The 20,686-nt window shown below is 40.5% G+C and overlaps 1 protein-coding gene across 1 annotated transcript in view; it reads left to right on the top strand.

Annotated features, from left to right (window-relative positions):
- Positions 1-20,686, top strand: part of LAMA1 (laminin subunit alpha 1) — a 196,766-nt gene that overhangs the window by 126,650 nt on the left and 49,430 nt on the right. The window contains exons 27-33 of the mRNA XM_066353047.1: positions 437-564; positions 1,229-1,349; positions 3,166-3,303; positions 8,968-9,089; positions 12,199-12,285; positions 12,932-13,125; positions 14,083-14,225. Of these exons, the coding sequence (XP_066209144.1) occupies positions 437-564; positions 1,229-1,349; positions 3,166-3,303; positions 8,968-9,089; positions 12,199-12,285; positions 12,932-13,125; positions 14,083-14,225 (933 nt within the window). The remainder of the gene's footprint in view (positions 1-436; positions 565-1,228; positions 1,350-3,165; positions 3,304-8,967; positions 9,090-12,198; positions 12,286-12,931; positions 13,126-14,082; positions 14,226-20,686) is intronic.

Raw genomic sequence — 20,686 nt, 5'->3', positions numbered from 1 at the left:
GGCCCTGGGTTCAAAATTTCAATAGATTTAGTAAGATTTCAAAAAATGACCCAAATTCCTATTCTCAAGACATGGATATAAAGTTTATGTTAACTTAGTGGGAATTGCATTTAAATCCTTAGTCTTGGTACAGAGGTCTCCACCGGTGGGGATAAGTGGTAGGAAGTCTTTGGGCCTGCTTGATTCTGGGCAGTGTGTATTCATTCACTGTCCACTATGTGGCGACTGTGCGTGACGTGTGTCTGTGGGTGACGTGTGTCATCCCACTGCTGCTACCCCTGGGAGGAGACAGGAGATCTTCCTTTGTTAAACTTAGTGTCAGGCACAGAACTGGGCTCATTTCAGAAGACATACATAACAGAGTCACTTTTTTTGTAAGTTTATATGACTGAGAATTTGTACCCTGTATTTCATTGAATGTGTTTCTCATCCACAGAATTATTGGAAGTATTTTAATTCTGTTTCTGAAAAACCTGTCACACGCTCAGATTTTATGTCTGTTCTTAGCAACGTCGAGTACATCCTTATCAAAGCATCTTATGGTCGAGGGTTACAGCAAAGCAGGTATTTGGAAACTTTTAGAATTTTTAAAATATTTTTCTTATGTGGAAAAGCAAAGTGTGGGGATTTGATTCGCTTCAACCCCATTAATTCCTTATCTTTATTAACCTCTCATTGCTGTTCTCCATCAAAACCTTATTAAGTTTTAATATTAGTGTGAAGTTTATGAAAAATGATATATCATCCATCTCCCATACTAATGTGGATATAAAATATAAGTACATAATGCTGATACCTTAGATGAGGATAAAATGTGAAACAATTTGTTCTTTTAAGTTCTGCTATTTCCCACCCATAAACGGCAATGCTCATTTCTTTGTAAATGTATCAAGATTGCTGTTAGCTGTTCATTCAGTACTTAATCCATAAAGAAAGCCACTGAGTTTTGGACCAATTGCTACTTCAAAAAGTCTTTCAAGTATACTTTCTGTAATACGATTTTTAAGTTCTAAAATGTCGACTGAGAACCTGGACTGTGTGATGATGGTATGAACGTGCTTTCACACATTTCCTTGGTAATCCTGGGTAGGAAACTGCTCCCACACTGGCAGAAAAGCTTGGATTTAATATATGTATGTGCAAATATCATTATATAGTTTGCAGTTCTAGAAAGTGTCTTTCTAAACATTAGTGTTTCCTTTCACACGTCTTAACAACGGTTTCACAGAATCTCAAACATCTCAATGGAGGTTGGCAGAAAGGTTGGTGAGCTTCACGCGGAGAGGGCGGTAGCCTCCCTGATAGAGAGGTGTCTCTGTCCCCCTGGCACAGCTGGACTCTCGTGTCAGGTAAGCAGACTGATTGAATCCTTTTTCTGGTTTTGAGTTGAATATGCTTTTTATTTATTTATTTATTTATTTATTTATTTATTTATTTATTTATATTTTTCTGAAGTTAGAAACAGGGAAGCAGTCAGACTCCTGCATGCGCCCGACCAGGATCCACCCAGCATGCCCACCAGGGGGTGATGCTCTGCCCATCTGGGGCGTCGCTCTGCCACAATCAGAGCCATTCTAGCACCTGAGGCAGAGGCCATAGAGCCATCCTCAGCGCCCGGGCCAACCTTGCTCCAATGGAGCCTTGGCTGCGGGAGGGGAAGAGAGAGACAGAGAGGAAGGAGAGGGGGGAGGAGTGGAGAAGCAGATGGGTGCCTCTCCTGTGTGCCCTGCCCGGAAATCGAACCCGGGACTCCTGCACGCCAGGCCGACACTCTACCACTGAGCCAACCGGCGAGGGCCAAATATGCTTTTTAAAGCAGCTCTTGGTAATGAACAGAACTTATGCATATCTATTATATTATTTTTCCCTTAAATGTTTTTAATGTGGTAAAATATGCATAAACATAAACTTTACTATCTTAACCATTTTTAAGTGTCTAAGTTCTGCAGTGTTAAGTACAGTCACATTGCTGTACAACCCATCTTTAGAATTATTCATCTGGCAAAACTAAAACTCTGTACTCATTAAACACCGACCGCCATACCCCCTCCCTCCTCGTTCCCGGTGCCACCCCGTATTTCCTGCATCTCTGAGTGTAACTGCTCCTGGTACCTCATATAAGTAGAATCAGAAGATAGTATTTGTCTTTTTTATGACTGGTTGATTTCACCTGGCATAATGTCTTCAAGGGCAATCTATGTTGTAGTATGTGTCAGGATGTGCTTCTCCTCTAACATTCTGTTGTAGGTGGATACACAATTTTTGTTTATCCATTCATTCATCAATGTGCACTTAGGACGTTCCACTTTTTGACTATTGTGATTAATGCTGCTATGAACACGAATGTACCAAGACCTTGTTTTCAGTTCTTTGGGGTTTATACCCAGGCGTACAATTGCTGGACCATGTGGTAATTCTGTGTTTTGTTTTGTTTTATTTTTTGTTTTTTGACAGAGACAGAGAGTCAGAGAGAGGGACAGCTAGGGATAGACAGACAGGAAGGGAGAGAGATGAGAAGTATCAATTTTTCATTGTGGCACCTTAGTTGTTCAATGATTGCTTTCTCATATGTGCCTGGACCAGGGGGCGGGGGAGGGGGGTGACAGCAGAGCAAGTGACCCTTTGCTCAAGCAGTGACCTTGGGCTCAAGCCAGCGACGATGGGGTCATACCTATGATTGCACACTCAAGCCAGCAACCCCATGCTCAAGCCAGTGACTTCAGGGTTTCAAAACTGGGTCCTCCATGTCCCAGTCCGACACTCTATCCACTGCGTCACTGCCTGGTCAGGCAGTAATTCTGATTTTAATTTTTGAGGAGCTGTGATACTGCTTTCCACAATAAGGTACCATTTTACATTCTCTCCAGCAAAGCACAGGGGCTCGAGTTTTTCTACATCTTCACCAACTCTTTCTTTCTGTTTTCCTTTTTTTTTTTTTAATAGTATCCAATAGGTGTGAGTAGTGTCTCATTTTGTTTTACTTTTTTTGTGTGTGGTTTATTTTAATTATGGTTATGATTTGCATTTTCCTAGTGATTAGTAATGTTGAGTACCTTCTCATGTAGGTCATTTGTGTATCTTTTTAAGAGAAATCTCTCTTTAAGTCCTTTACCCATTTTTAAATCAGGTTATTTATTCATTTTCTTTTCTTTTGTATCCCCTCAGGACTGTGCTCGTGGTTACTACAGAGGGAAGCTTCCAGAAGGTGGCGACAGGGGACCTCATCTTCTGCTTGCTCCTTGTGTGCCCTGCAGTTGTAACAACCACAGTGATACCTGTGATCCTGAAACGGGGAAGTGTCTGGTATGCTTGTTTGGGTGGGTGTTTTTGCTTGAAGGTTAGAATTAGGGTAGACAGGGAGCATTTACATTTCCAGTTCAAAGTCACACCAGTTCTTTGGTTTGGTGAGATCTTACGTTTAACTAAATAAGATATACATATATTTCTTTCAGAAAGTTCTAGCTAAGTGGTCTGAGATTGCCGGTGGAAATTCTTCTACAAATTTTACTTCCTTGAATTTGTTTATGGGCATCGGGCTGGGAACTGGTTAAGTGCGTCTTGTTTTTAATTATGGTGTCAGTCATTACAGTCTAAGTAGAGGAGGCCTTTCCACCATAGAATTTAAAGAGTCACCTGAAAGTTTTAAAATAAGTTAATTCCAATGTTGAAAATTTATTTCTCTGCCTTAAGTATTGCCCTCTCCTTGCCTTGTAAAGAGATTTTTATTCTCGTGGCTGTCTTAGTATGCCTTTGCTTCTCAGCCCCCTTCCCCTCGAGCCAAGACTGATCTCGGGGACAGAAGGCAAACTCTGACCACTGAAAAGAACCCAGTGAGCCAGACCAAAGTCTGGTGGCCCTGACTGAGAACACACTATTGTGTTTATGATTTTACTTAAGCTCTCATGGCCTTCTTGGTAATATAGAATAATCTAATATTTTTTTTTCTCCACTTTTGAAATCTCATCCTTTGTAATAACTTCTATGGAAACATTGGTAACTTGTATAAAGTGTGCCAGGACTAACTTGCCTCAGATAAAATAACTTATCAAAGGAAAATGAGCTGCCCACCAAGAGGACACACCCGAAGCATTAGAGGTCCTGGTTGTGGCCCAAACACAAGGAAGGGGACAGAGGAACAAGGACTGATGGGCTTCTAGTCCCACGGGATCCGCCTTCTTCTTCTATTCAAAAGCATCATTACATGTTGAATATAAAAACAATTTGTACAGGGGAAATTGCTTAATTAAACAATGTACAGGTGAATTTATACTGCTCACAAAAATTCGGGGCTCACAAAAATTTTATCACTTCATATGGAGTGATGAAATATCCCCTAATTTTTGTGAGCAGTATAGAAACTGAAGTACTTTATGGTTTTTCCTCAATTAAAAGATATGAGTTAACTTTTGCTGATCCCATTGTATATGTGGAATTAAAGAATTAACCCCGCCACCCAAGGTAAAATGGACTTAGTGAAGATGCAAAAGCTGTAATACTGTTAAGAAAATTTATCCACTCTAATCAGCTCACGCTCCAGGCAGAAGCAAAGTGCTAATAGAGAAAATGAGAAAAATCTCATTTCAGGATTTAAAGAGAATTGATTTCAAGCAACTTAAAGTGAGATATAATCAACTGGGAAGGTCCCTTGGTCAATCATAGAGACAAAGGGTCACATGGACTGTTAAAAAAGTTGATCAGTTCTTTCAAACCGCATCTGTAGCTATTTCAACAAGATTAGGTACTTCTAGGACATTAAATTATAACCCTGCCTTCCCCGGCTCAAATCCACCAGAACAAAGTTCCCAGATCTTCAACTGACTTGTTGATTCGCACCTAGGAAAGAACACAGTCCATGAAAGATCGTGACACAGTCTTCCCAGTATCAACAATGATGGCTAGTTTCCAGTTCCCAGTCCTGGGGGAATGGTTGACCAGATGTGACCTGGGACCCCTAAGAGACCTCCCCTGATCCTGTTAATTACATTTTGCAGTAAAAGGACAATAGGTATACATACTGCCAAAAGACTGGACAAAGATTCTAAATCTAGATTGGTCTGTGTTGAAAAAAAAAACACATTTTGCTTCTTGTTCTTCCCTCTGTTTATGGGAGATCTGTATTCTATGTCTGTCGTTACAAGGTATTGCTAATTACTGTAACACATCCACTGTAAGCAGAAAATACTGTCTGGCTTACAGCTTGGCATTTCAGTGTTGCAACAGACCTTCTATTTTGGTCAGAGTCCTTTAGACCTTAAGACTAAACTGCAATATCCATACCAGGAGGCTATTTAATGTATATTCACACATTTCCAGCAATGGGGAGCTCACTCCCACAGCAGCTCATCTCATCTTTGGGCAGCCCTGATTTTTCTTGAGACTGGTGACCCTGGATCATCCCATGTTGGTATAGTTTATTGTTTGCAGTCATTGAGACAGGACACTAGCTCAAATTTGTTCATGAAAAGTGGTATTATCTTAACAAGTAACTTGCAAAAATAGTTCATAAAATTCTTTTACATATCCAAAGGCTCTGAATATTCAACCTTCTTGGCCGGATATCCTCAGTTTATATGTACATTGTGGTCACCTGTGATGGTCCTGCATCTGTTCACTATTCTGAGTTGTGAATGTCAGCATCTGACCGAAAATGTGCCCAATGCTCAGTTACTGCCGCTTCTCCCAAACTGACCAGACACTGAGACCTTACATTCTTTCCACAAGTTCAGTACCTGGGTTCTTGCTCTTTGCAAGACGTGGGACCTTACCTTCCTCTTCAGTCTTCACTTGTTAGATCTCTTTTGTGGTGTGCAGGACCATTCACTTGCCTTTGACAAAATCTCCTAAGTGCTGCCTGTGTACTTATTAGGGTACCTGTACTGTAGGTGGGCATCAAGAATTTTTGGGATCTGTTTTTATCATCCAGCACATATAATGTTTTTCCTTCTTCATTTCACTTAGTCTGTGGTATTATTATAGAAGTGATTGATCAGAAAGGTGGCCAGGAAGGAGCTAGGGAGAACAAGGAGCAGAGACTCTGGGAGTCCTTCTTCCCGGAGAGAGGACTCACCCCTTTTCCAGTTGAAAAATTGACAGGTACTCGCTGTGCACTCCCCTCAGCAACTAACTTATCCCACATGTCAGTTCACATAAACACAGTGGTGGGATGCAAATAAGTTAACAACTGGTTCTCTGCCCTAATGACCATTTTAAGTATAAAACAATATATATTGAAAGATAGTTTATTATTTCTTGCATTTAATCCTTAAATAAGAACAATAAAAGAGGTACACAAAACTAGATTATAAGAAAGTTTTTAAATATTAATGAAAAATATTAAGTATTACCTGACCAAAACAATAAAACTGTTATTTAAGATATTTCCATATTCCTTCTTGATTGGTGTCCTTACTTGCCATTTTCTTTGCTTTTATCTGAGCATCATCAGCTGTGTGATTTATCCTTAACCATCTCTTCACTGTAGGAGTAGAATTCCATTCCTTGCAGGGGTCTTCAAACTTTTTATAAAAACCGCCCACTTTTGCAGTGCTGGTCAACCTGGTCCCTACCGCGCAACCAAACAGCGCTGCGATTGGCCCACCATGAAAGCTGGACCACCCACTAGTGGGCGGTAGGGACCAGGTTGACCAGCACTGCAAAAGTGGGCGGGTTTTATAAAAAGTTTGACGACCCCTGCCCGATTAGACTAATAGTCTCTGTGTTTAATATATTAGAAACAGGCGACTTTCTATTGGTTCACTGTGTCCTAGCTTCCTATTGGTTTCACTGTTCGGAGGAACACCAGCGCACTCATAATATCTTGAGGGAGTTTTGGGTGTAACACAAAGTTGAAGCAAATAACAGCTTGTAACTCCCTGGTATTTTGCCACTTTTTTTCTTTACGTTATATGTTTGTTTACTGAAGTAACAGAAGTGAAGGAATTAAAATGTAGTATTTTGTGGAAGGTATAATGAGTTTTATGAAATGAATAAGTAAATATTACAAGCATAGTTCTGTCAATTTTTTTTTTCACCTAGGGATGGAATGTTATAAGGGGCGCTTAGAATACACTGTTGCGCAGATGAACATTAAAAAAGAGTAAGGAATGTAAGTTTGTGATTTCCACATTGGGCAGCTGCCCAGAGGCTTACCTTAGAGAGAACCCTGATTACAAGTGCCATTTTAACAACTGGTTCGCGAACTCAACAAAAAATTAGGTATTGGTTCTGCCGAACTGGTGCGAATCCACTGAATCCCAATACTGCATGAACAGGCTCTAATTTGTTTGCCACTTTTGGGGGCAGCTTGTCTTTCATTCTCTAGAATCTTAAAAACCAGGGAGATCATAATCCTTTGTATGTTAGGGAGAGGTTTTAATTTTGAAGTTGGTGTTAGCAATCAAAAACACCACAAAAAATCTCTTTTAGTCCCATCTCGTTATCTAATATTTATTTACTCCTTCTCAGCCTTATATCATTAAAACAACTATGGAACATATTTTCTTTATAAGATGTGGTTTCATATTTTAATTCTAAAGAGGTGTCAGCTTTAGGGGACAAACTGATCCCAGTAAAATCTATTTTCATCAGGTGAAATAGAAATAGAATTTTTAAAAGGAAAAATACTGGAATCATTTTTAGTTTAAAAAACTTAAAAATAGTTTTAAACATGCAAAAATGTTTCTTTCTACCTCCTCTCTTGACACCCAGGATAAATTCTCAGTCCATTTGTGAGTTTGCTCGTTGGCTTCCTGTCACTGCGCCAAACAGAATCCAGCACTGGGCCAAACTTTGGGTCAGACATCAAGAATTACTTGCTCTGTTAGCTTAAATTATTATTTTTATTTTTTATTTTTTAGTATTTTTCTGAAATTGGGAACGGGGAGGCAGTCAGACTCCCGCATGCGCCCGACCGGGATCCACCCGGCACGCCCACCAGGGGGCAATGCTCTGCCCATCTGGGGCATTGCTGTGTTGCAACCAGAGCCATTCTAGCACCTGAGGCAGAGGCCACAGAGCCATCCTCAGCACCCGGGCCAACTTTGCTCCAATGGAGCCTTGGCTGCGGGAAGGGAAGAGAGAGACAGAGAGGAAGGAGAAGGGGAGGGGTGGAGAAGCAAATGGGCGCTTCTCCTGTGTGCTTGGCCGGGAATCGAACCCGGGACTCCTGTATGCCAGGCCGACGTTCTACCACTGAGCCAACCAGCCAGGGCCTAGCTTAAATTATTTTTAAATAATATTTTTCTTTTGCTAAATTAATTTTTTTATTAATTTTAATTTACAGTGTTTACATGGATTCAAGTGTCCCACCAAATATAACTCCCTCCCCCCCACCCCTGTGTCCCCCCTTACACCCCCTTCCCCCCTTCCCCTCAACACCCTCCCCCTTCCCTCTAGGATTTGCTGTCTTGCTATCCATATCTCTGTAATTTTAAAATATAATTTTAGGTCCAGATGATGACATAAAATTTAACTGAAAATGATTTGGTTCTTGCAGGAATCTATTGGCGGTGCTCTAAAACCCTGTGTTTTCTTCCCTCACTGTCTGTTTCCTAAATCATTTATTCATTCACTTCTGCTCTTTCAAGTCCCTACCTGGGATCATCATCGAACCCCGTTCATGTGTAAAACCATGTGCTTCACAACATTTTTAAGTCACTGTGTCTTAGATTTATATTTTAAAGGTCAAAAGCTAGCTGCTCTGTGTATATTTTCTGTAAGAATGTATTAGTAATTCCTTGCTGTATCAGATAAATGTAGTTTTATATAACAGATGAAGGCCGCACAGCTGGTAATGTTTCCATGATTTAACAAATGCAAAGAAAATTGCCTCCCTTCCTTAAGAATTAAAAAATGAATAAGCTGACATGAAACACGGTGGTGCTTAAATGAACTATTACCAGATAAGGATGATTTCTAACAATTCCCCATTGTTTCCTTCTTCTTCTGAAACATAAACGTGGGCCCCAGAACTGCAGTGATAACACCTCTGGTGACTACTGTGATGTGTGCGCCCCCGGGTACTACGGGAAGGTGACTGGCTCGACTACTGATTGCTCTCCATGCACCTGTCCTCTCAGCCACCCTACCAGGTGAGCCTACGCAGTGCACTAGCACACCTGCACCACCAAAGCTGGGGATGAGCATGGGAGATAGAGAGATAGACTCCTGCATGCACTCTGACCAGGATTTTCTAGGCAACCCCCATCTGGAGTTGATGCTCTGCCAATCTGGGGCCATGCTCTCACTTCTCAACCCCATTTCCCAGGGTTTCTATGGGTTCTATTTTAATTAGTATTCTCTATGTGTCGAGAAAGGCTAATTTTAAGAAAAATTACTCACAAGCACGGGAAGAGAATCTTTTCAAAAGCAAAGTATATGTGTTGGTATTGGGGTAAAATGGAACCAATTAAAGAAAAGACTTTCATTTTGTTTTGAAGTCTAATTTTAGCCTCCAGCTAGGTGCCTAGAGGTGAATTGTTATTAAAATTATGAATAATAATATAATGAATTCTGTTTCTGTTTAGTGTAGGTAACAGGGTTAGAATGGATATTTACTGATAACTGATGAAGTGTGAAGTTTCTACATAGTGATGAAATACGGGCAAGGTTCTACCTTGTTCTTGTGATGCATGTGTAGAATCTGAACACCAAAAAGAACCAGAGATTTTACATGGAAGTTTGAATATCTGTGGGTCCTCTTTGGTTGTAATGAAGATTATAATTCATAAATAACATTCCATCATTGCTTAGAATATTTACCAAGGCATTGAACACATATAGATCAAATACCAACATTTAGTATACTAATATGAAGTTATATTTTTAATATTTGTTTGAATTTTCTATTCCTTATTGTCTCCAAGTAAGCAATGCTTAACAGTGAATACCAAATGAGAGGCACTGTCTAAAGTCCCCTTGTATACTATCAAGCATCCTAAAATTTGTTGTTCCTATTAATGTTTTGTATTAAATCTGTGTATAAAATCTGACTCATCACTTCCACTCCTGTAATCTAATCCACAGAAATACTTGCATATGTGTATGAAGATGGATACATTTTATCATTGCTTATACTCATGAGAAATTGGGGAGGAACTGAAATACTTGCTCATAGGGGATTGGTTACAGACATTGTGGTGCATTCCTAGAGTGATATATTGTACAAACACTGAGAAAATAATAAGTTGTGTCTATATGTACAAAATTGGAGAAATGGCTACCTAAATAATCGTGACTAATTAATGTAATGACATTTTGGAAGAAATTTACATTTATATGTATATTCATATCCATAGCTCCATGGTTACATATGCTCAGAGAAATGCTTGGAGGAATATATCATCCTTCTACTTCACATATTTCTGTGATGTTTGAATATTTTAATTTTTCAGTCATAAAAGGTTCTAACCATCCCCAGAGCCCCTGCAAATAAATTGAAATTTACATTACTAGGACAGCCTGTGAGGCTATGAACATTCTATATGCCGTGCACCTGAGGGGTCCTAAAATACATGCTTTGCTTTCTACATATTTTATGTTTGCACTGAAGACTGTTTCTTTAGTGTTTAAGGAGGAAAAAATGTCAGAAGTGAAGCAGGGCTGATAGAGAACCCTGTGACACATTCTGGGAACTTCTCCCAACTGGCTGAGAAAACCAGACTACCCCAGTAGTGGCTGTTTTTTTCTTCTTCTTCTTCTTCTTCTTCTTCTTCTTCTTCTTCTTCTTCTTCTTCTTCTTCTTCTTCTTCTTCTTCTTCTTCTTCTTCTTCTTCTTCTTCTTCTTCCTTCTTCTTCTTCCTTCTTCTTCTTCTTCCTTCTTCTTCTTCCTTCTTCTTCTTCCTTCTTCTTCTTCCTTTTCTTCTTCTTTCTTCTTCTTTTCTTTTCCTAGCAAGAGGAAGGGAGATAGAGAGATAGACTCCTGCATGCACTCTGACCAGGATCTACCAGACAACCCCCATCTGGGGTTGATGCTCTGCCAATCTGGGGTTGATGCTCTGCCAATCTGGGGCCATGCTCTCAATGAGCTATTTTCAGCACCTGAAGCAGAGGCTCCATGGAGCCATCCTCAGTACCTGGGGCTGATACACTTGAACCAATCTAGCCATGGCTGCGGGAGGGGAAGAGAGAGAGAGAGAGAGAAGGGGAGAGGGAGGGGTGGAGAAGTACATGGTCGCTTCTCCTGTGTACCCTGACTGGGAATCAAACCTGGGACATCCACACACCAAGCCAATGCTCTACCACTGAGCCAACTGGCCAGGACCCCCAGTAGTTTTTTCAATGGTTTGCAGTTCCCAGCTGAGTCTAAAGATGGTGCCTGGTGCAATGGTAATTCAAAATGTGAAGGCAGAGGTTGTTGAAAAGGAAGGAAGAAGCCAAAAGCTGAAGTCCAGGAGTGAATTCACGTGAACCAGAATCGGAGTGGGTATTAAACTTTGAGCAGCTCTTATGTTCCTCTCTCTTCCTCCCCTTCCTTGCTCTCTAAAATCAATAAATAAACATTTTTAAACTTTAAGTGGCTCTATCATTTTGCTTCAAAGAGCCCTTCACACAATTCCCTACCTATAGATCCATTTATTTTCTTTATTTTTTAAAATGTTTATTTTATTGATCTTACAGAAAGGAAGAGAGCAGGAGGGGACAGGACCAGCCAGCCAGGGCACAGGTCCATTTAGTCTCACATTCCACCCTCTTCGCTTTTCTTTGCCCCACCTTTCCTGCATGCCTTTCATTACCGTCCATTGTTTCCACCAGCACGTGTCCAGCTCTCTTCCCCTTGCTGGTTTTGTGCTTGCTCGTAGTCATGGAGAGCTGTCTCTAATCACCTTATCACAAGTCGGATAATTCTTCACCTAAACCTCAGAACAAGACCCTTTTCCCAGGAAGCTTCCTTGTTTGGTGAAGATTAGGTGAAATCTATAAGATCCGTCTTCTTCCTCTCACTGCTCCCGTGGCTGTCGCTGGAGGGGTATCTAATGAGTGTATTCCAGATACAAGAGGTGCACGCTTATGTCCCGATTACGTGTTTATTTTCCTTCTTTTTGCCCAATAGATTTTAAGCCCTAAAAACCTTTTCTAACTGTGCACTGTAATCATTTCACTTTTAGGACAGTATCATGTACCCTAAGAGTAATGAACACACACCACAAGAAAGAATTGAAATTATATATTTAAAAAATTCAAAAAATGTTTTTCTTTTAGTTTTAGTCCCACTTGTGTCATGGAACATGATCACGATTTCCACTGTGATGCCTGCATTCTGGGCTATGAGGGACAATATTGTGAAAGGTATGTTGTGGAGTTTTCCCGTGGAAATTGCTAAGCACATCAGTTGCTTTTATACTATAGGACAGTGGTCCCCAACCCCCAGGCCACGGACCGGTACCAATCCGTGGGCCATTTGGTACCGATCCACAGAGAAAGAATAAATAACTTACATTATTTCTGTTTTATTTATATTTAAGTCTGAAAAATGTTTTATTTTTTAAAAATGACCAGATTCCCTCTGTTACATCCGTCTAAGACTCACTCTTGACGCTTGTCTCGGTCACGTGATACATTTATCCATCCCACCCTAAAGGCCGGTCCGTGAAAATATTTTCTGACCTTAAACCGGTCCGTGGCCCAAAAAAGGTTGGGGACCACTGCTATAGGACATCTTTACTAAAAGTGATTTGAAAGTCATTATCAGTTTGGTTGTGCATGACTGATATTCCAAAATACAATCTCCAGATATTAAGATAAGTGTATGTACTTTCTGTGACCATCTTATCCTCCTCTGAGGTAATAAAATGTAGAATGAGGTTAGGGGGCCTGTTTTCTTTGCATTTCATTTGGCTGCAATTATTACTATCCTTGGGCAAGAGCTAGTTTACATATTAACTTCCTGGTATTGATACTACTGTCTCTGCCCTGCACATTCTCCTTTCTGTAGGTGCTCGCCAGGCTATCATGGGAACCCTCGAACGCCAGGTGGCACCTGCCAGAGGTGTGACTGCAGCCCGCATGGCTCTGTTCGCCGGGACTGCGACCGCGGGTCCGGGCAGTGCGTCTGCAGGCCGGGGGCTGCAGGGCTGCGATGCGAGGAATGCGAGCCCAGGCACATTCTGGTGGAAAGCAATTGTATTTGTGGGTATTTTCTTTCCTAAATGTTTAAAGTGTTTTCTCCTCTCACATGTTTTCCTATCACTGTGCCCTAAGGCATCAGAAGGATAAAGCCTATTCGAACTAAGCGTAGACTGCCGTTTTGTCTGCCAAGTGAACTTTCCATAGTGTGTTTGGAAGCAGAAGGTTCAGGGTAACAGCCTTTATTTCTTTAGCACTCTAAGCAACCCAATAATTCCAACTTCATGGTTTATTCGCATTAATATTCCTTTAGTAGAGCCAAGTGTCAGTGCAGAGAGGATTGTCATTTGTGTTACCTGGATTTCTCTGATGGCTTCAGCTCTTGCTCTTGAGGCTATTTTGTCCAATTCTGATTTATTGTAACAGCAAATACATGACGGAGTCATCTGCGGGTGTCTTCCATTGGTTCATGGGGGAACACAGGAAGAAAGTAATGTCCGGATCATGGCATTCAAGAGCTTTTTTACTTCTGTTTATGTGTTTGATTTAAGCAAAAATACACCCATTATTTCCCCCAGTCTCTTTCGTTTGTATTTGCTGAAGGTGTGTCTGCAGACTCTCTGAGGGAAGCACACACCAGGCTCTGCAAGGAAACACATTTGGAATCCATTGTCCTCGATCCAAGTCCAGGATCAGCAGGTGCACTGTAAGGGGCAGAGCAGTGTATGTGACAAAAGGTGCCTCAGACCTGGGATCCACTTTGGGATTGGTTGTTTCTCTGTGACCGTGGGGAAGTCACTGGTCTAATCTGAGTCTCGGTGTCACCATCTGAGGAGAGGGACGTAGTATTTCCTGCTTCCCTCCCAGCACAGCTGTTGGTGTGAGAATGTGGTTCCTGGAGCCTGTAGTGTACTTTGCTCTTATTGTGATTCTAAGTTATTATTACATAATGGCTAATGCACACGCATGGGAAAATGTGCAGACCACTCTGCATTAATTTTAGCTTTCTTGTTCTTTTAGCTTGTGATGATGAATGTGGAGGTGTGCTGCTGGATGACTTAGACAGCATTGATGATAACGTCCTTTCTGTGAACTTCACCAGCATTATGCCTGTCCCCTATGGAATTTTGTCAAACCTAGAAAACACAACGAAATATCTCCGGGTAGGTTTCAGGAATACAGAGATGAATAATAACATGTGTCATTGAAAGATATAGAGTTGGTCTGGACAGTAGGAGTCATTCTGTCTGCTCTTCCCACTTCCTCTTATTCCCAGTGCATACTGCTGGTAGGCGTCCATACTTCCCTTGGACATGACCAGAGGCCTCATTATTCAGTGCTAATTTGTTTTATGGTGGGACAGCTTTAATTGTTTTAGAGTTGTTTTTTTTTTGTTTTCTTTTGTTTCTTTTGTTTTATTATTTTTGTTTTTTTGGTTGTTGTTTTTTTACAGAGACAGAGAGAGTCAGAGAGAGGGATAGATAGGGACAGACAGACAGGAACAGAGAGAGATGAGAAGCATCAATCATCAGTTTTTTGTTGCAACACCTTAGTTGTTCATTGATTGCTTTCTCATATGTGCCTTGACTGCGGGCCTTCAGCAGACCGAGTAACCCCTTGCTAGAGCCAGCGACCTCGGGTCCAAGCTGGGTCATTCCGCATCCCAGTCCAACGCTCTATCCACTGCGCCACCGCCTGGTCAGGCTAGAGTTGTTTATTAGCTTCCTTTTTATAAATTCTGACCCATGGTCATTCTGGAATAAGACAGTCCATTTGCTTCTCTTTATGACAAATTTTTGGATATTTGAAAATAGCTGTTCTAACATTAATACAGGAAATAGATCTGGATGATATCGCTTCTTCATCTTTATATATATATATATTTAAATTATTTTTATTTTTATTATTTTTTTAAATGAGATACGGGAGATAGAGACATAGACTCCCACACGTGCCCTGACTGGGATCCACCTGGCAAGCCCCATCTGGGACCTATGCTCAGTACCCAGGGCTGAACCAGTTGAGCCACTGGCTATGTGAGGGGAAGAGAGAGAGAAAGGGGAGAAGGAGGGGAAGAGAAATAGATGTTTGCTTTACTTGTGTGCCTTGACTCTTGACTGAGAATAGAACCTGGGACGTCTGTTCTTTTTTACTTTTATTGATTGATTGATTGATTGATTGCTTTTTGTTTTTAAGAGAGAGGAAAGGAGAGAGAGAAACAGAAACACTGATCTGTTTCTGTATGTGCCCTGACCAGGGATTGAACCATCAACCTTGTACCTTTGCTTATTGGGATAATGCTCAGTCTAACCAACTGAGCTACCTGGCTAAGGCTGGATATTATCTTCTCTAATGTTGGAATAGGCTAAAGATGACTCTTTTCTGTAAATTATTATTCTTAACTGGAGTTTGAAGGCACAAGAGTTTCTCCAACCTGGAAGATTATATAAAATCTCTGGGAGTATATCACAGTTTTATGTTTGGTTAAACAAAATTTCGGTAAAAAAAAAAGTGTAAAGTTAAGAAATTGACTTCGTAGGCCTGACCAGGTGATGGCACAGTGGATAGAGTGTCGGACTGGGATGCGAAGGACCCAGGTTCAAGACCCCGAGGTCGCCAGTTTGAGTGTGGGCTCATCTAGTTTGAACAAAGCTCACCAGCTTGAGCCCAGGGTCGCTGGCTTTAGCAAGAAATCACTTCCTCTGCTGTAGCCCCCCAGTCAAGGCACATATAAGAAAACAATCAATAAACAACTAAGGAGCTGAAATGAAGAATTGGTGCTTCTCATCTCTCTCCCTTTCTGTCTGTCTGTCCCTATCTGTCCCTCTGACTCTCTCTGTCTCTGTCACACAAAAAAAAAAAAAAAAAAAAAAAAAAAAAAAAAAAAATTGACTTGGTAGATAACAGTCTACTCTAGTATTTTTAATGTTAATTGGAAAAAATACAATTCTTAATTTTTCTTAAAACCTATACATTAGAATTTGAGATAATAAATTCACTGTGTCAAGGATAGTCATTCCTGAATGCCTTTTTTAGTTAAAAGCTATGAGACGATACATTTCCTTAGGCCAGTGTGCCTGTGTGTGTGTGTGTGTGTGTGTGTGTGTTTATTTTTTAAATAAAATTCAGACAAATAAGAAACTTCTTTTCTGCTCACTGTAGACACAATCAATAAATATTACTTTCTGTCATTATGGGCCCTAGGCATATAAATATGTTTTAAATTTATCAAGTGAGATAAATACTTGATTTAAATTTTACTATTTTTGAATGATTCGCTACCATTTAAACTACTTGTCAATTCCTTTAAATAAATTTTTATGTTTAAACTTTTTGTTTTTACTGTATGTTTATGTAAAGTATGCAGTACATTAAGAATGTTAACTCGTGCCCTGGTTGGGTAGCTCAGTTAGTTAGAACATTGTTCCGATTTGCCAAGGTTGCAGGTTTGATCTCCAGTCAGGACACATACGAGAATCAGCCAGAAAGTAGAACAACAAATGGATGTTTCTCTCTTTCAATATCAATAAATTAAAATTTAAAAAAGAATATAACCCTGGCCGGTTGGCTCAGTGGTAGAGCGTCGGCCTGGCGTGCAGAAGTCCTGGGTTCGATGCCCGGCCAGGGCACACAGGAGAAGCGCCCATCTGCTTCTCCACCCCTCCCCCTCTCCTTCCTCTCTGTCTCTCTCTTCCCCTCCCGGGGCACTGGGGATGGCTTCTTGGCCTCTGCCCCAGGCGCTAGAGTGGCTCTGGTCGCAACAGAGCGACGCCCCGGAGGGGCGTGCCGGGTGGATCCTGGTCGGGCGCATGCAGGAGTCTGTCTGACTGTCTCTCCCCGTTTCCAGCTTCAGAAAAATACAAAAAAAAAAAAAAGAATATAAACTTGTAACTGTTCACTGTTTTCATTTTTTATCTATACAGCCACCTTGGGCAAGGTAATTAACTCTTCCCTCCCACCCTGAATAATAATATAGCCACTTTATAAGGTTGCTATAATGTTTAAACACAATCATACAAGTAAAAGATTAGAAGAATGCTGGCATAAATTAAGCACTGGTTAGTAATCATAAAGATTTTTTTTTACTTAGTACTTTTGTATGTTAGCTTAGAAAGCTTTTTATTTTAAAATTTATTTTATTATTTTTTTATTATATTTAATGGGGTGACATTGGTTAACAAGGTTGTATAGGTTTCAGATGTACAACTGTAGGATAACGTGATCTATATATTCCATTGTGTGCCCATCACCCAAAGTCAAACCATCTTCCATTGTATCATCTCATAGGTTTTCTTAGGTCGTACTGTCGTTCTCATTTGTCTCTCTATATCTTTTGATTTCTCTTTTTTATTTCTTCTTTGACCCAGTCATTTTTTAGTAACATATCATTTAATTTCCACATATTTGTCGGCTTTTTTATTTCTTTTCTGTAGTTTACTTTTAGCTTTAAAGCATCGTGGTCAGATCATGCGTTTGGTAACAGTTTCAATCTTCTTGAACTTGTTGAGGCTGGTTTCATAAACCAACATATGGTGTATCCTTGAGAATGTCCCATGTACACTGAACAAGAATGTATGATCTGATGTTCTGGGATGAAAGGCTCTGTAAATGTCACTTATGTCCATTTGGTCTCGTGTGTCATTTAAGGCCAATATTTCTTTATTGTTTTTTTTGTTTGGATAATCTATCTAGAGCTATTAATGGAGTATTAAGATCTCCAGCTATGATTGTGTTTTTGTTTCTCCTTTTAGTTCTGTTAATGGTTGCTTTAGCCTGGCCTGTGGTGGCACAGTGGATAAAGTGTCGACCTGGAAAGGCTGAGGTCGCCGGTTCAAAACCCTGGGCTTGCCTGTCAAGGCACATATGGGAGTTGATGCTTCCTGATGCTTCCTGCTCCTCCCCCCTTCTCTCTCTCCCCCTCTCTCTCTCCTCTCTAAAATGAATAAATAAAAAAAATTTTTTTTAATTAAAAAAAAATAGTTGCTTTATATAGTTTGATGCTTCATGATTCAGAGCATATATAGTAAGAAATGTTATGTTTTCTTTATGTAGTGTCCCCTTTTTCATTATGAAATGTTCATCTTTGTCTCTTGTTACCTTTGTTATCTTGAAATCAGTTTTGTTAGATATAAGTATGGTTACACCTGCTTTTCTTTGGATGTTATTTGCATGAAGAACCATTCTGCACACCTTCACTTTGAGTCTAGCTTTGTCTTTGCAGCTTAAATGTGTCTCCAGTAGACAGCTTATGGTTTTGTGTGTGTGTGTGTGTGTGTGTGACAGAGACAGAAAGAGACAGAGAGAGGGACAGATAAGGGCAGACAGACAGGAAAGAAGAGAGATGAGAAACATCAATTCTTTGTTGCTGCACCTTAGCTGTTCATTGATTGCTTTCTCATATCTGCCTTGACGGGGGGTGGGAGTAGGGGGGCTACAGCAGACCAAGTGACCCCTTGCTCAAGCCACCGACCTTGGGCTCAAGCTGGTGAGCCTTGCTCAAACTAGATGAGCCTGCGCTGAAGCCGGCGACCTCCAGGTTTCAAACCTGGGTCCTCTCCCACGTCCCAGTCCGATGTTCTATCTACTGCGCTACCTACCGCCTGGTCAAGCAGGTTTTGTTTTTTGATCCAACTGGCTACTCTGTGCCTCTGTATTGGTGAGTTCAAACTATTTACAGTTAAGATAATTATTGATGCATGAGGATTTCCTACAGCCATTTTATCTTTTGTTTTCTAGTAGCTCTATGTATCTATTTGTTCCTTCTTTGTGCTTCTGTCAGTTATTTTTGTTTGATGGTAATCCATTCTTCATCTGTTTCCTCTTTTTTTTTTTAAGCTATGTATTTCAGGGTTTTTTGTTGTTGTTGTTGTTGTTGTTTGTTTGTTTGTGATAGTTACCATTAGGTTATTGAAAAAGAAAGTTTCATATATACAGTAGTTTTATGAATGCTCTCCATTCCCCCCCCCTTCTTTTTTACAGAGTCAGAGAGAGGGATAGACAGGGACAGACAGACAGACAGGAACGGAGAGAGATGAGAAGCATCAATCATTAGTTTTTCGTTGTGCGTTGCGACCCCTTAGCTGTTCATTGATTGCTTTCTCATATGTGCCTTGGCCGCGGTAACCCCTTCAGCAGACCGAGTAACCCCTTGCTCGAGCCAGCGACCTTGGGTCCAAGCTGGTGACCAGCTGAGCCTGTGCCCAAGCTGGCGATCTCAGGGTCTTGAACCTGGATCCTCCGCATTCCAGTCCAACGCTCTATCCAATGCGCCCCTGCCTGGTCAGGCCTATTCCCCTTTCTTAATTCAGACCATTACTCCTAAGCCTTTTTTGTTTTTGTTGTCACAGATGATCTCTGTTTATGCTATAAGTTTGTTGAACATCTTACTCATAGTTTTGTTACATTTTGTTTTCTGTTTCTGCATTTCCTGCAATGGTGGTTTTCTGGTGGTAAATTCCCTCAGCTTCTGTATGCCTGGAAAAGTCTTTATTTCTCCTTCATATTTAAATGCAAACTTTGCTGTCTAGGCTTGTCATTCCTATCTTTCACTATTTGAATATTTGGTCCTACTCTCTTCTGTCTTGTAGAGTTTCTTCTGAGAAGTCCAATAATAACTTAATGGGCTTTCCTTTATATGTTACTTTATTCTTTTCCCTGGCCGCCTTGGGAATTTTTTTCTTTTTATCATTTTTTTTTTTACAGTTTTAATATGATGTGCCTTGGAGAAGGGCTCTTTTTTTTTTTTTTTTAATTCTTAAGTCTCTTCTTTCACCTGCATCATTTCTAGATTTTTAACTTTAATATCACTAATTTTTTCTTCCTAATGGTCAGCTCTATTTCCTATGCTTACTAGTTTATTCTTGACTTCGTTCATTGCGTTCCTCATCTCCAAAATTTCTGTTTGGTTCTTTTTTTTAAGATTTCAATTTCTTTGATAAAGTACTTGTTTTGTTTGTTAATTCTTTTACTGAGTGCAAAATTGCTTCTCTGTGATTTCTCACACATCTTGTTGAATATCTTTAGAATTTCAATTTTGAATTCTCTGTGAGCTATATATCAAATTTCCATGAGGCCTGACCAGGCGGTGGCGCAGTGGATAGAGCATTGGACTGGGATGCGGAAGGACCCAGGTTCGAGACCCTGGGGTTGCCAGCTTGAGCGCGGGCTCATCTGGCTTGAGCAGAAAGCTCACTACCATGGACCCAAGGTCACTGGCTCGAGCGGGGGCTTACTCAATCTGCTGAAGGCCCGTGGTCATGGCACATATGAGAAAGCAATCAATGAACAACTACGGTGTCGCAACGAAAACCTAATGATTGATGCTTCTCATCTCTCTCCGTTCCTGTCTGTCTGTCCCTGTCTATCCCTCTATCTGACTCTCTCTCTGTCCCTGTAAAAAAAAAAAAAAATTAAAAAAAAATTTAAAAAATTAAATTTCCATGAGCTTACATTTGAATTTTTTTTTTTTCATTTCTTTCTGAACTGCTTCACTCCCTTGGTTACTCGGGGCATTCAATGGACTCCTCTGTCTAGGCATCTGTATGAGTGGCTTTTTTTTTAGATTAATTCCAACAAGTCTTTCCATCATTTTCTAGGAGGTGGCACTGAATTGCTAGTGTTAGCT

This window comes from Saccopteryx leptura, chromosome 11, assembly GCF_036850995.1.
Source record: "Saccopteryx leptura isolate mSacLep1 chromosome 11, mSacLep1_pri_phased_curated, whole genome shotgun sequence".
NCBI lineage: Eukaryota > Metazoa > Chordata > Mammalia > Chiroptera > Emballonuridae > Saccopteryx > Saccopteryx leptura.
The sequence above is the reverse complement of the archived record's forward strand: the minus strand, read 5'-3'. Positions and strand labels throughout refer to the sequence as shown.